The sequence below is a fragment of the Humulus lupulus genome, chromosome 8 (assembly GCF_963169125.1).
Source record: "Humulus lupulus chromosome 8, drHumLupu1.1, whole genome shotgun sequence".
NCBI classification, from domain to species: Eukaryota; Viridiplantae; Streptophyta; class Magnoliopsida; order Rosales; family Cannabaceae; genus Humulus; species Humulus lupulus.
The window spans coordinates 16,944,650-16,960,876 of NC_084800.1; the positions used below are offsets into that span (position 1 = coordinate 16,944,650).

The window sequence follows — 16,227 nt, forward strand, 5'->3', positions numbered from 1 at the left end:
ATTTTTATCATTACTCTTATCGAGTTTTATATTGTTTAACTAACTTGACTTGAAATTATGTACATTGTGAAATGAAATTGTCTTCTGGCTCTTCCCAGAGTGTGCACTAATGAACAGTTTTGATGTACAAATTATGCAAATTAGATACAGTCTGCATTCCTCTACATCAACTTATTGGACTAAAATTCTCATCATAATATCATATAAGGTTAAAATCTCTTAACTTACTATTTGCTCCCAAACTTTCTCAAATTGGACTTAATCACAGTTCAACTGTCACAACAGAAAGTAGTAATAACTGCAGTTTGAGTATTTGGCAGTTGTAGTGGTTGAAAACGATCTTTAGACTCAAGTTGGTCAATAGATTATATTAATAGCTTTATAGAGAGAATATGTAACTTAGATATCATCTTGTATTCAGCTTGACAAAGGTTGTACTGGGTTCTTGTATTATGTTGATGAGAGTTTGAAAAATAAAAACAAAGTTCTTATTCAGATTATATAACTTTGTATTGATCTCGATTTGTGCTTACTAAAGAGTGTTGGTATCATCCACTCGATTTAGGTCATACTTGTTTGAACAAACTAAATTTCTTATGTTGTTAACACGAGTACCATTTATCCGATTCTCATTTGGTCGAAAATGTATTACTAGTGCAATGTTGTCAACATGTGCAGCTAATAAAGATCTCTATGATGATCATGAGACAACTAAGGCTCATGAGGTGTGCTCATTAGATTCTAGTCATTGTTGGTTTTTTTTATTATTATTATCATAATAAAACCATATTTACTTTAGATTTTTTTACTTTCAACTATGACATTATTAATCACCACTCAATTTAATATTACTTACTAGCATAAAAATATTACTTATACGTAAAAAAAAAACAAATAAAAATTACTTCAATGTTTTTTACTTTCCGATGCAACGTTATTACTGACCATTTCATTAAAAATGACTTAGCCACATCAAAAAATTACTTACCCAATATCGTAAATAAGTTCAAACACAATACCTATTTTACCTTATTGCCCTCGACTGTACGCTTTTTGGACTGCAAATTACTTTACTGTCCTTACTTTTCACAGCCATACCAGTACAACTTCTTAGATTCAGTTTACATAACCAGTTAATCAAGTATAAAGTTTAAAAAAGAAAAATACAAAAATTGTTCAAATTTTGACACTTGGCAAATTATTTGGGTCTCACTTGTTGGACTAAGTCATGTGAGGGACTAAGGAATTTGCCTATATTTATATACCAATTAAAAGAGTTTTATTTATATTTTATAATATTATTATATTTAATCTTTTAACATATTTTATTTTTATTTTAGCACAACATTACATATACTTAATATAAAATATGACATATTTGTAAGTTTATCATATATTTTATAATAATAATAATTAGAATAAAAATATATAGATTGGTATTGGAAAATATATATAGGGGAATTCTCCTATAGGGGTTTCACTTTAAGGCCCTACCGGTAGGGCTCTCAGTCTTTACAACTGTGAACAGTTTTCGGCGCGATTTTTTTTTTATGATCGTGTATATTGTAGCTATTTAGAGCATCCTGCAAATTTTTGAAAAATTCTGAATAGTTTACAGTACCGAAAACTAGGTTCAAACATGTTGTTGCACGCGTGACTAATTTTTTTTTATGCGCGTGGAAAACAACATGTTTGAACCTAGTTTTCGGTACTGTAAACTATTAGGAATTTTCTGAAAACTTGTAGGATGCTCTAAATAGCTACAATATACATGGTCATAAAAAAAAGTCGCGCCGAAAACTGTTAACGGGTTGAAAAATACTAAAAGCCCTACCGGTAGGGCTTAAAGTGAAGCCTCTATAGAAGAATTATCCAATATATATATTAATAGTTATAGAAAATATTTAAAATGAATGAAAAAATATTTTAAAATATAATATTTAAATGTTATAGAGAAAAAAATAGAAAATTTGATATATGGTATAATGTAAAACTTAGATGTAAAATTAAAAAATACATATTTTTTAGAAGTATATTAAATAATAGAGTAGAGCACCGATTAAGAATGCTATTAATGATACTAATTTGTAATGATGAAATTTGACATTTAAGTTGGTGTTGAGTTTAGTTTGGTAGATAAGGTAGAACACATTTGTCGCTTAATTACAATTTTGGACCATAGCGTTCTATCAAAACTCCATTACATTACAACCTATTTGAATAGATGCAACTTGGTCTGATCCATGAAAAAAAATGGCCGTCCCCACTAGTCAAACTCTAACATGGAATTGGAGTGTGAGTTTGATTCGAAGCTATAAAGAATAAAGTACTATTTAAAAATCAAAGGCAATAATAATATGATACTAGAAAGCTAACCAGACAATTGACGAGATACCCGAATCTGTCATCTATTGGAGGTTTGAAATAACTTTAAACTTGTCTCATTTCTCACGCATTTTCATGTGGACCTAACTATTTATCTCTCTTATTTAATCGGGAAAATATCACTTCGGCTTATACTCAATGTTAAGATTTTAAGATTTTGTTAAATTATAATTCAGATAGCAAAAACGGATTAAAATAATATCCTAACTTAATTTTAGTCAAATATTTCTTTTAGATAGACTAAAATACCCTTATTTTAATAAATTGGTTAATAAACAAAAAATAAAAATTCTAATAAAAATTTAAAAAATATATCTTTAATTACTAAAATATTTTAAATTAATAAAAATAATTAAGATCATTTTAATAGACAAAAATTAAAATTAAACTTGAAACCTTAATCAAATTCATCCTAAATCCTCATAAAAAACAAAACATTAATTAAAACAAAATTAACCAAATATAAATCAATCATAAACTAAACATAAAAATATTAGAATTTCATATGGACTAATATAATTACAAACATAATTCCATTATTACAATCATTTTCTAGAGTGCCTACGAATAGTTAAAGATCATAATGGGATGGTTAATATTAATCTAATTGCAATTGAGGTACATGGTAGCACCCTAAAAACTATAGGTTGGCCCATTAAACCATAGTTCACCATATCTAATAATACAAGCTCAATAGGCCCAATATACCCCTTAGGGTAAGAAGGCATACGAGACATATATATAGAACATATGTGTTGTTGGGTAATGTGTGAGGTATGTGGTTTTGGTAAGGGTTGCTTTCCATAAGTTCTCTCTTGCATTGTTTGTTCTACAGGGGACGTTCAACATGGATAGAATGCTGTAGATCGTGAGATATTCAAGGATGAACATTGGAGACTCAATGTCAAGTATGTTTCATCTCTATATATTCAATTCAATGCTCTAAATAAAATGTGTTCCTGGATTGTTGTATGAGCATGTAATGTTGATTTGAATCTGATTTATGGATTTAATGCTCATAATATTGTTTATAATTTATCAATTGGTATCAGAGCCAGGTTCCCAAAATTAGCCATGTGAATGTATCCTCGGATTGCCAAACAAAGGAGGTGAAGCTTGCTGCTAGAGCCATCGGAGGTTCAGATCTGATTCAAAGGGATTTCGAATCTAGCTGGTGAAGGGATTCATCTAGCTTACTCAAGGGGATCTTGAGTGTTGGAATCGAGGGATTCAGGTTTAGATCTGTAATCGTCTGAGGGGAGGCAAGGTGGTCCTTTGTTTGAGGGGAGGATTGTTGGGTGTACAACCAAAGTCCCACATTGGCTAGAAATGGGAAGGATCTTGGGTATATAAGGATGGACACTATCTCCATTGGAATGAGGCCTTTTGGGAAGGTGCCCAAAAACAAATCCGTGAGGGCTTAGGCCCAAAGCGGACAATATCATACCAATGGGGAAATAGATGGTGTCCGACGGTCCTTACAAGTGGTATCAAAGCCAGTTTTTTTATTTTAGAGCTTATTGTTATATACCCCAATTTTTTTTTTTATAATGAAATTTCGAATTGGGCTATGAAGAAAATTAATATATTAATCATCAATGGGTTTAGACCATTTTTTTGACAAAATTTTGGGGAATTTCTTGAGTGTTTTCGGCCATGTATACCCATTTTTTTTCAAAAAAAAATGTATATATGTTTGTTGGTTTTGAGAGTTTTATAACCCAAATGGAGGCCGGAAAGTGATAGAGGATGAGACGTGGAGCAAAACCCCTCAAACGGAGTCCGATTTGGTGGCCGGAGATGGCCTATCCGACCGGGTCACGAACCGGGTCGCGTAGACCCGAGATGCAGACCCACGGGTCAAATTTGGGTGACAGGGACGATAACGACATTTCGTTCGTACGGACACTAAGCATTCCTTCAGCGCCAAACGACGCATCGTTTCCTCCATGCTACACGTCGTTCGTCCGGAACGACATGTCGTTTTTGGTACAGACATTATAAAAAAAAAAGGGCGCGTGCAAGGTCCATTTTGGGCAATTTTTCACCATTTTCACCCAACTTTTAATACCTTATTTTATATACTTTTATGCACAAGATTAATCCATGAATTGTATTCATAATTGGATTTGTATTTAATCTTTTGTGGCATGAATCTTATTATATATTGTCAACAATTATTGTTTATTTTCTTGTCTGTCGTAAGAATAAGCATGTGAATTGTTTAGTAAAGAGGAACATTTAAATAATTATTTATTTAAATTTTGTGTTTTTTCCTCCAAAATTACATTAAGATCTATATAAGTAATTAATTATCCTATCGATAATAATTGCTTGGTAAAGATGCTTAATATGGTGAAGAAAATTTATTAAACATTATGAATCACAATTTATCTATCCTTTCGATAGTAAATTAATGTATTTGATTATAATGTTTAATAGATTGTTCTTACCTGTGTATGAGTTCTATTTTGTATGTTTGCCTAAGAACTCTAGCATACATAATGATCATTTGTTATTTTGCAATCATATATTGATGAGAAAAGAGCATAAATGACATGGTTTATCATAACATGTATTTAATAGTTATTGCTCTTGTTTCTCATTCAGCTGTAAGCATTCCTAGATCTCCTATCGTCTTGACGCTGAATGCAACCAACCACAAGCAGTGGATTGAAAATATCACGATGAACTTGACCTTCATGAAAATGGACTTGGCCTTGAGAATTGATGAACCATCTAAGCCTGCTGATGATGCTACTAAGAAGGTTAAGAAATCTTACGAGGACTGGGAACACTCCAATCGTTGTTGCTTGATGCTTATGAGATATCACATGGACGAGTCCATTCGTGATAGTATTCCCAAGTCTGAAAATGCAAAGGATTTTCTTGCTGCCATTAAGGAAAAATATAAGAAATTCTCAAAGAATGAGAAGAATGAACACTTGAACATGCTGCATCACACTGTTTACGATGGTTCAGGTGACATTAGGGCCCACATTGACAAGCTCATGGGCCATTATCATAAACTTAAGGCCATGGATATGGACCTTGGTGAGGATTACATGGTGTGGTTGGTGATGGAGAACATTCCATCTCAGTTTGATGCGATCAGATCAAGCTATAATGCTCAGAAAGAGCAATGGACTGTTGGGGAGATGTCTGCTATTCTTTCCAAGGAAGAGGAGGACATGAGAAAATGTAGGGCAAGAAGTATCTCCATGGTGACGAACCCAAACAATCATCACAAGAGAAAGTTCACTTCCAACAACTCTAGTGACCAAAAGCATCCTAAGAAGAAAGCCAACCATCCTAAGGGAAATGGGCAAGCTAGCTCATCTTCAACTGGTCATAAGAATGAGTTTTTCAAAGGGAAGTGCAACTTTTTTCAATGTTGTGGGCATAAGAAAGCTGATTGTCGAAAGCTCAAAGCTCACTTAGAGAAGAAAGGTAATTGTCTTGTGATGGTTTGTTTAGAGTCCAATATTATTGATGTGCCCTCAAACACTTGGTGGTTAGATACTGGAGCTACAATTCATGTTACAAATTCTTTGCAGGCAGTGACAAACCGAAGAAGACCGAGTAGGTTGGAGGAGCATGTATACATGGGAGACAATACTAAAGTCAGAGTTGAATTTTTTGGGACTGTTAGACTGCAGCTAAATGCTGGGCATTTTTTTGGAGTTGCATGATGTTGCTTATTTACCCTCTATTAGGAGGAATTTGATTTATGTATCTATTTTGGATAGACTAGGTTATAGTCTTCATTTTGGAATTGGAAAACTGACTTTGTATCATGACTCTATGTTGGTTGGAAATGGAACTTTATGTGGAAACTTATATAAGCTTGATTTACATGATGTTGTTCCTGTTACTTCTACTTCTTCTTGTTCTTCTTCTCTTAATGCTATTGTTGGGTCAAAACGTGCAAGATCAGATTTGAAATCTTCTATGCTTTGGCATAAACGTTTAGGCCATATTTCTAGAGATAGAATGGAGAGATTGGTGAAGGATGGTGTACTTCAGGATCTTGATTTCTCTTATTTCATTGCCTGTGTTGATTGTATAAAAGGAAAGTTGACTGCCAAGGTTAGAAAGAGCAAGTCAGACAGGTGCACAGATGTATTGGAGACTATTCATACTGATATTTGTGGGCTTTTTGTTCCACCTGCTATGGGTGGTTATAGATACTTTATCACCTTCATTGATGATTTTTCCTGGTATGGTCATGTTGAGCTCATTCGTGAAAAATCTGAATCTTTGGATGCTTTTAAGATTTTCAAGACGAATGTTGAGCTTCAAAAGGGAAAGAAGATTAAAACTGTCAACTCTGATAGAGGTGGAGAGTATTATGGACGTTATGATGAAACTGGAAGGAACCCCGGGCCTTTTGCCAAATACTTGCAGGAATGTGGTATTGATGGAAGATATACAATGCCAGGGACGCCCCAACAGAATGGAATCGCTGAAAGGAGAAATCGCACACTTCTTGACATGGTGCGTTGTATGTTGATTCATTCTAGCTTGCCAGAATTTTTATGGGGTGAGGCATTAAGAACTGCTGCTTATATCTTGAATCAAGTACCTAGTAAGTCTGTCCCAAAGACACCATATGAGTTGTGGTCGGGTAAGAAACCGAGTTTGCGTCATTTTCATGTTTGGGGATGTAAAGCTGAAGTAAGGCCCTATAACCCACAATCTAAGAAACTTGATCTGAAAACTATTAGTGGCTACTTTGTAGGTTACACTATTGGATCGAGGGGTTCCAGGTTCTATTGTCCTTCTCACACCACCAGAGTGATAGAATCAGATAGAGCTGTCTATTTTGAAGAAGAATTTGGTTCAAGTCAAGGGTCAAGAGAAATTGTTTTCAAGGAAGAACGTGTTTATGTCCCTGTACCTGTTGCTTCCGCTTCCGCTCCTGTTGATGACCCTGTGATTGAACAGATTCCGGTAGAAACTCATGATGAACCTCAAAATCATGACCAAGGTGAAAATCTTGATATTGGGGATGATGAAGCTATGGTGAGAAGATCACAGAGAACCCGCAGGTCTGCTATTCCTAATGACTACCTTGTCTATTTACAGGAACATGAGTTTGATGTAGGAGACACTTTTGAGCCAGTTACCTATCAAGAAGCTATGAATAGTCCTCAATCTGTATTGTGGATGGATGCAATGAAAGATGAGTTGAATTCTATGTCACAAAATGAAGTTTGGGAGTTGGTTGAATTACCCAAAGGTTGCAGACCCATTGGATGCAAATGGGTGTATAAGATCAAACGTGACTCGAATGGGCAAGTGGAAAGGTATAAGGCTAGGCTTGTGGCTAAAGGCTATAGCCAGAGAGAAGGTATTGATTTCAAAGAAATCTTTTCACCTGTTTCCACCAAAGATTCGTTGCGAATTATTATGGCTATAGTTGCTCATTTTGATCTAGAACTCAATCAAATGGATGTGAGGACTGCCTTCTTGAATGGAGATTTATTTGAAGATGTTTACATGACTCAACCTATTGGTTTTGAGAAGTCTGGCAAAGAACACATGGTTTGCAAGCTCAAAAAGTCTATCTATGGGCTTAAACAAGCATCAAGGCAATGGTATCTCAAGTTCGATATGATTGTCACTGCAAATGGCTTCAAGGAGAATGTAGTAGATCAATGTATATACATGAACGCCAGTGGGAGCAACTTTATTTTTCTAGTATTGTATGTTGATGACATCCTACTTGCATCTAATAATTCTGATCTGTTGTCTCAGACGAAACAACTTTTGTTTAGCCATTTTGATATGAAGGACCTTGGTGAGGCTTCCTATGTGCTTAGGATTCAAATTCTTCGCGATAGAGCTAATGGTATTCTTCGTTTGTCTCAGAAGACTTACATTGATCGGATCTTGAAAAGATTCAATATGCATGCATGTTCTCCTGAGAAGGCACCAATAGTGAAGGGTGACAAGTTCTTAAAGGCTCACTGTCCACAAAATGATAAAGAGAGAGATGAAATGAAAGTCGTTCCCTATGCATCACTGGTTGGTAGCTTGATGTATGCACACGCCCTGATATTGCTTTTGTTGTCGGCGTGTTGGGTAGATACTTGAGTGATCCTGGTCTTAGCCATTGGAAAGCGGCTAAGAAAGTCATGAGGTATCTTCAGGGTACAAAGGATCATATGTTGACTTACCGGCGAGCTGACACTCTTGATATAGTTGGGTTCAGTGACGCCGATTATGCAGGATGCGTGGATGATAAAAAGTCCACTTCAGGCTACATTTATATGATGGATGGAGGAGCTGTTTCATGGAAAAGTGTCAAGCAGACACTCATAGCTTCTTCTACGATGGAGGCAGAGTATATGGCGTGTTATGAGGCTACTTGTCAAGCAATATGGCTGCGGAATTTCATTTCAGCATTGAGTATTGTAGACTCTATTTCGAGGCCGCTGAAATTGTATTGTGACAACTCCGCAGCAGTAGCTTTCTCTAAGAACACTAGGAGTACTTCTCGCTCAAAGCATATTGATATAAAGTACTATTTTGTTAAAGAGAAAGTCGTTGAGTCCCTCATTTCTATTGAGTACACGCCTACCACTAGCATGTTGGCAGACCCACTAACGAAAGGCTTACCTATATGTGTGTTTTCAGAACACGTTGCCCGAATGGGATTGTCAGGAGCCTAGCTTGTTGAGCTCAGTGAGAGTTTTGTTATTTATGTATTGAACATACTAGTGTTTTGTATGGATTGCTTATAGCTTGTGTTTTATTCTGAACATGCATAATGATAATTGAAGCCACTTCTTCTTGTTGCTATTACGTATATATGTGTATATATGTATATACTATTGTTCAACGAAGTGACAGGTACAAAAGAAGATGAATGCGCATAGTCTCAATCAATTGTACCTCATGCATGTTTGGTTTGATAGTTAATGGTTGTTATGATATTTAAATGTCTACAGGGCCAAGTCTTATGTAATATTTGTATCCTATCGGTATAATATTATGTATGATTTATTTGATTGCCATATATGTGTTAGATAATATTATGGTGGTTTGATTATATTGTCCAAGTGGGAGAATGTTAGAATTTTATATGGACTAATATAATTACAAACATAATTCCATTATTACAATCATTTTCTAGAGTGCCTACGAATAGTTAAAGACCATAATGGGATGGTTAATATTAATCTAATTGCAATTGAGGCACATGGTAGCACCCTAAAGACTATAGGTTGGCACATTAAACCATAGTCCACCATATCTAATAATATAAACCCAATAGGCCCAATATACCCCTTAGGGTAAGAAGGCATATGAGACATATATATAGAACATATGTGTTGTTGGGTAATGTGTGAGGTATGTGGTTTTGGTAAGGGTTGCTTTCCATAAGTTATCTCTTGCATTGTTTGTTCTAATATTGTTTTGTGTAGATCGTGAGATATTCAAGGATGAACATTGGAGACTCAATGTCAGGTATGTTTCATCTCTATATATTCAATTCAATGCTCTAAATAAAATGTGTTCCTGGATTGTTGTATGAGCATGTAATGTTGATTTGAATCTGATTTATGGATTTAATGCTCATAATATTGTTTATAATTTATCAAAAAATAAATCCAAACTTTTTCCTACCTCATCTTCTTCATCTCCAGCCCCTAGCCACCTCTGCCCCACTTTGCAACCGTCAAAGCTCATGAGTGTCGAAATTTTTTTCAAACTTAACTACAACAAAAACAACATCATCATTATCAATCTAAACCAATAAGTGAAATAATTAAACCAATATCATCATCATTAAACCCAATCACAAAACCAATAAACAAAACTCAGATCTAAACAATCACAAAACCCATATCTATCGTCGCATCCAAGCTTAGATCTATTATCAGAGATCTCGCCCTACTCAGCACACTGACGAGATGCAGCCCCTCCCCCTTGCAAACGACCTTCTTTGCCCTCTCACTGTCACATCGATGCTTTGTCCAACAACTCCGTCAAAGAGTCAAGCCGTGTCAACACATTCTTCTTGTTGTTGCATCGACGATGAGAAGAATGGATCAAAGTCATCCGGCTGTGATCGAAGTCCGACACCTCAGACGTGAAAAATCGCCATCTCTGATCGCCACGCCCCAGATCTACGATGCCTGATATTATGTGCGAGAGAGCTCACCCCATATCACCACCTTCATCTCTGATGCCTAATGTACTTGCAAAATGAAAATGGAGGAGGGAAGTAAAAGAACAATAAGAACACGTTTAGGGTTTTCATTTTATTGAATAAATTGATGATGTTTTTAGTTTTGTTTTTATTGTTTTTTTTAAATCTAATTATTTATTTTAAAAATATTTATGTTAATTTTTTATTATTTAAAATAGATTTATTTAATTGTTTTCTATTTTAAAATCAATTAATTTAATTTTCTATTTTAAAATATATTTTTAATTATTTAATTAATTTGGTAATAAAAATTTCAGCGTATCTTGGTTATATTGAAAAATTATTTAACTAAAATCGGGCTGAGAATACCATTTTGATACGTTTTGTTAAACACAGGTTCAAATTGTTATTTAACAAAATATAAGAACCGATCAAATATTTAGACAAAACACATGGATTAAACTAATATTTTTCCTATTTAATATTATAATTATAGTTTGGAGACTTGGGGTGGGATCTGTTTTTACTTCTATAATAAAGATCCTATCTAAGAACAAAACTCTAGTATACTATTCAAAATTTTAAACTAATTTCTACTCTATTGACTTGACTTACAACTAGTACTGGTCAATCACGAGCAAAATTGGTACTTAGTTATCTATTCTGTATTTACACGAGTTTTCAATTATTTACTGTTGTTGTTCCTCACATTGCACCAAAATTTGTAACCAACACCAGTGTAATTACTAATTACCATGAGTTTACGCTTATAGTCACTGATTTTTTTGTTATACACGAGGGTACCAAAATAAAACTCTTAATTCTTATTTAATTTTTCTTTTCATATAGTTTCATATAGATCGCATTTTTTTTCCACAAGACTGGCTATGACGAGATGTAACGCTAGCCACTTTTTTAATATTTTTTAAATTGATGATCTTGTATTAAAAAAATATGTTTTAACCGTTTATATCCATATGGTTGGGTTGTTATATGATCTGACATTTTTTTTGGGGAGAAATATGATCTGACATTTTAAAAGTAGAATGTGCTAAGCTAATTATGTATAAGTATGCGTCAACGTTTGATTTTGTCAAACACGTCCCACAAGTAGTAAACAAAAACAGACTAATCAGATCAGCGTAGTCATTCTCTTGATTTTCTTACAACGTAATTTTGACCTTGTCAACACACTATTTTGCAATTAGTTCTAAAGACACCAATTAATATGGGTGACAAAAGGTCAAGGATTATGACCTTGGCAATATCATGATGCTTTTCCATTTCTAGGAAAAGAAAATAAATATAATAATTGTTTTTAAAAAAGAAACACTTGGGCTTCTGTTGCAACTTTTATGATTAAAATCACGTTATGTATGTGATTGGGACCAAACTATATCATCTTCTTACGTGTTTGACTCGGAATTTGTGACCCTAAACAAATTCTTTGACACACTCAAATGCATACTCTGAAAATCTTTAACTTTCCTTTATTTTTATTTTTTTAAAAGACCTTATATTAAGATATAAAGATGTCGTTCTGTCAATTATGTTTGTTGCGAAATTAAAATCTAACAATGAAACTCCCAATTTTGTTTGGTTGGTTCTTACATGTACATTAATGAGATGAGAAGAGGTTTTGAGGCGAAAAAAATTACCTCCATTAAACTCATTATTCATTTTAAAACTCCTTTATTTTTACCCTTGTAAAAATTTTAGACTCCTTTAAATATTTTTTATTTGATTTTTTTATTCACTTTTCTTTTTTTTTTTTCTCAATCCAAATCTATTAGTTTTTTATTCATTTTTATCATTTTATATAATGTAAAATTTTGATATAAAATAAAAAAGTATTATTTTAATAATGTATTTTGAGGTATTGAGTAGAGTAGCTGATGAGAGTATTTTTGAGTCGTCTTAAAATAAGAGATCTTTCCCTCCTTTAATTTAATTATTAGAAGTCCCCCCAGAAGTTTTTAGAGAGAAAATCAACTATATTAAATATTAATCGAGTACAAGATTTCCAAAACTCATCATGGTGGGCGTTATGTGAATAATAATCACAAGTTTATATTTGATTAATATAGACAGAACAAACGCAACATTATTTAGATATAAACATAGTAATGGCAATCGAATAAAGATTCTTTGACAAAAACTGTGATATAATCTTAATTAACCAAAGTAGAATCATCTCGTGTAAGGGATCTTAAAGTTAGTTGTAACATTATACATTGACACAGCTAAAGCCAGTATCCACAGTGAGTAAAGAAGCATAATAAATTCATTTGCTTCTATATTCTCAAATTTTTAAGTTTTTCTTTTTTAACCACCATTGGATATGATGGGTTACTTACCGGTAGAATGCCAACCTTAGAAACCTATGGATAGTTACAGTACACAGTTGGAAAGAGCATGTACAAATTACAAATTCAACTGATTAGTAATTAATATACTAACGTGACAAGCGTTTTTAGCGTTGAAACAACAATAATACTAAGAGTAACAATACCTCTTTAGTTGAGTCAGTCAGGCATGTACAGGTATGGAAGAGCTCATAGATACACAACCTTTCAAGCGCTCAATAATGGCGTTTCGGCTGACAAGGCTCGAATGGTGAGCAAGAGGAAGACCCTCCTTTACACACTCATCATACTTCTCCAAAACAGACACAATGTCGCTGAAATCCGGTCGCTTTGAGGGGTTCGCCGCCCAACAGCGCTTTATGAGATGAGCAAGTGCAGGCTGACAACTAGCTGGTAGAGGAGGCCGTTCATTCTGTCATACAATCAAAAGTCAGTTTTAAGCCAAGTGCTAAATGTATCATATGGATTTTCTTAGCTTCGTGCGGTCTACTGAGTCACATTTCCTAACACAGATCTCAGAAGTAGCTAGTTATAGGAGTAAGAGCTATGGAACCAAAGAGTGTGTACTGTGTCTTTCTTTCATCAAATGATGAACTTTTACTAGGTAGAGATATTTGCATTTGCAAGTTATCTCATATAAGTTTCAGCAACATAGTTACAATAAACATCTTTTTGAGATTTGGAAATAGCTTTCTGACCTTCTCGGCCACAGCAAATGCAGCCTGCACAGGGGTCATTCCTTGAAAAGGCAGCAAGGCCGTTGTGAGTTCCCATAGCACAATTCCAAAACTATAAACATCGACTTTTCTGGTGTAAGGCTTTTCCTTTATCATTTCTGGCGCCATCCAACGATAAGTTCCCATGTTGCCTTTGGTCTCCCGGCACTGTGTTTCGAGACACGAAGTGCCAAAATCTGCCACCTTAACTCTCATATCATCGTTAAGAAGCAAATTATTTGATTTTAGGTCCCTGTGGATTACACCTTGAGAGTGAAGGTACTCCATCCCTCGAGATATGTCAAGAGCTAACCTGAGAATTGTTTCTGTTGAGAGTGAATAAGGCTCCTTCTTGTTCAGGTACATCCTCAGTGTTCCTTGTGACATGTATTCTGTGATTATACAGTACACGGGAGGCTTTCTACAAGCGGCAATAAACTGTGAAGGCCAGACAAAATTTAATTAAAATGTCAAAAATTGTTTCATCATTCTACCATAAGAAAAGCTCTAAGTTTCACAGAGCATTCCAAAATAGAGAGAGGCATTTTCCGAGCAACTTTTATATGCTCATCAAAATAAGATCCCACCATATATAATTCTGATAATCTTTAATGGGCAACTTATATTAACCACAGGAATAAGGAAAAAAAAAATCTGTGGACAAATCAAAGGCTACTACGTTTTTATTTTTGGTTGATTCCTAGTAGATATAAAACAGAGAAGATTTCACAAAAACTCTAATCAGAATTCTAAATCATGATTGTTTTGTTTGGTTGTGTGAAACCATCAAGAGTTAAGTAGGGGAACAATGTGAGTGATCTCAGCATATAGGATGCAACAAGTGGGGAGGGGTAAGTATGTCTACTAAAATTCCCACCTAGTCTAAGATGTGATCAAACTTAGCCCTGTGATAGGGACATCAAAATATACTAATGGAGCTAACGAGCAAGCAATTACAATCAACCAATCGTACAGTATGCATACAAAATCTTATTTGTATGTTATATAATAAGAAATATTTTCTTCTTTGTCCACTAGCGTATGCGGGAAAATAATCAACGAATAAAAGAGCCATTATTAGTTCAAATTAGGAAAGAATCAAAGGGCTACCTGCACTATGTTTGGATGAAAGAGACGTGAGAGGAAGGCGACTTCAGACTTAAATTGCTGCTCAAGTAAGGTTCTGGTTTCCTCGTTCTGGTTTGGAATCCGTACCATTTTTACGGCGACGGCTCTCTGCTTGTAAATTCCTCGATAGATCCTGCTATGGGCTCCTGAAGCGAACTTGTTACCAATAAACAGCTGGGAAAGATCAGCAGTCCACTCCTCTTCCTGGTCCTCCTTTGATGGCTCCCATGTCTCTACATTTTCAGAGTCCAATATCATGGACCATGACTCTAAGCTATCAAATCTCTTTCTCTCCAAAGTCTCCATATCTGAATTTGCTTGAGTTTTCGAGGAGGAAGGGGCTGGTAAAGGTTTGCTCTTTGACCTTCTAATACGAAGTGCATGAAAACACGAGGACGCCATTAGAGCTCTCTTTAAAGCCCTGTATGGAAAAAGGGTATTGGAGGGAATCTTATAATAATATAGAGAACCTTATTATCAAAACCAAACAATCAAAAGGAACTCTCCTTCTGAATGTGTGAATCGATTTCAGGAAGTGCATGAACTGATTCAAAAACATGGGTTCCAAAGAAGAATGAAAAAGAAATATGGGGTTTCATGAATTTAACGAAACAAACGCTGAACCTGATTAAACCCATTAAAGTTAGGTGAAAGAAGAGCCAAACTAGCATTTTCCCATGTCATAATACAAAAGAGCCAGAACAAGCCTTTTGAGTATCAAAGCAGCAGGAAGAAGTTAGTGATGAAAAAGAACTTCATGACGAGGACAAAACTCATGCAGATGGAGATCATAATTTCAAGAAATGGAGGCAAAACGAAAGAACAGAATCCATGGAAATCCAGATTTTCTTGAATAAAGGGTGCAGAAGAGGCAGAGAGTTTCACGGCTGTGTTTCTGATAGGATCAGGAGGATTAGGTTGTTTGGCAGTAGAAAAGATGAATTCAAAGGAAGAGATTTCAGGAGAGCCTCGTGATTGCTCGGTTCAAAAAGGCGAAACCTTTTTTATAAGGGAGATAGAGAGAGAATAGGTGACTTTTTTCTTGGCCATATGCAGCTCCTCTGATTTCTGTTCTAGGTTCTTTTTAGCATCATCAATGCTAAGTGGCCACAGTGGCAAAGGCTTCTTCACAGATTATTATGCTATCCTTTACAAAGTTTGGTTTCTTCTATTGTACCCCATCTTTTAACGGTAATGCCACTCTTTTTTATACTCAAAATTGAGAAAGAAAGTCAGAAAAAAAAAATATATATTGTATAATAATACATAACTCAACTACAAGTGGCATGCATACGCGGGACCATACAACTAGATGAAAAGCGGCGAATCAATGACCTAATCATGTGTATTTTCATGATTTTTTGAACTTACAAAATGGACTTTCATAAACGTAGCATCAAAGATTAAAACAAAACTAGTATAGAGCAATTGTTTATGTTATTTGTGGTGGTTTTACACGTAATTTTAATCA

At 34.7% G+C, this 16,227-nt stretch overlaps 1 protein-coding gene across 1 annotated transcript; it reads right to left on the reverse strand.

Annotated features, from left to right (window-relative positions):
* Window positions 1-12,721: 12,721 nt before the first annotated feature.
* Window positions 12,722-15,904, reverse strand: LOC133794836 (serine/threonine/tyrosine-protein kinase HT1). Its single transcript, XM_062232264.1, has 4 exons — window positions 15,381-15,904; window positions 14,739-15,177; window positions 13,611-14,066; window positions 12,722-13,324 (listed from the first exon to the last, which is right to left on the reverse strand). Exons 1-4 carry the CDS (start codon window positions 15,425-15,427, stop codon window positions 13,076-13,078), a joined length of 1,191 nt encoding a protein of 396 aa, XP_062088248.1. The 5' UTR covers window positions 15,428-15,904; the 3' UTR covers window positions 12,722-13,075.
* Window positions 15,905-16,227: the final 323 nt, after the last annotated feature.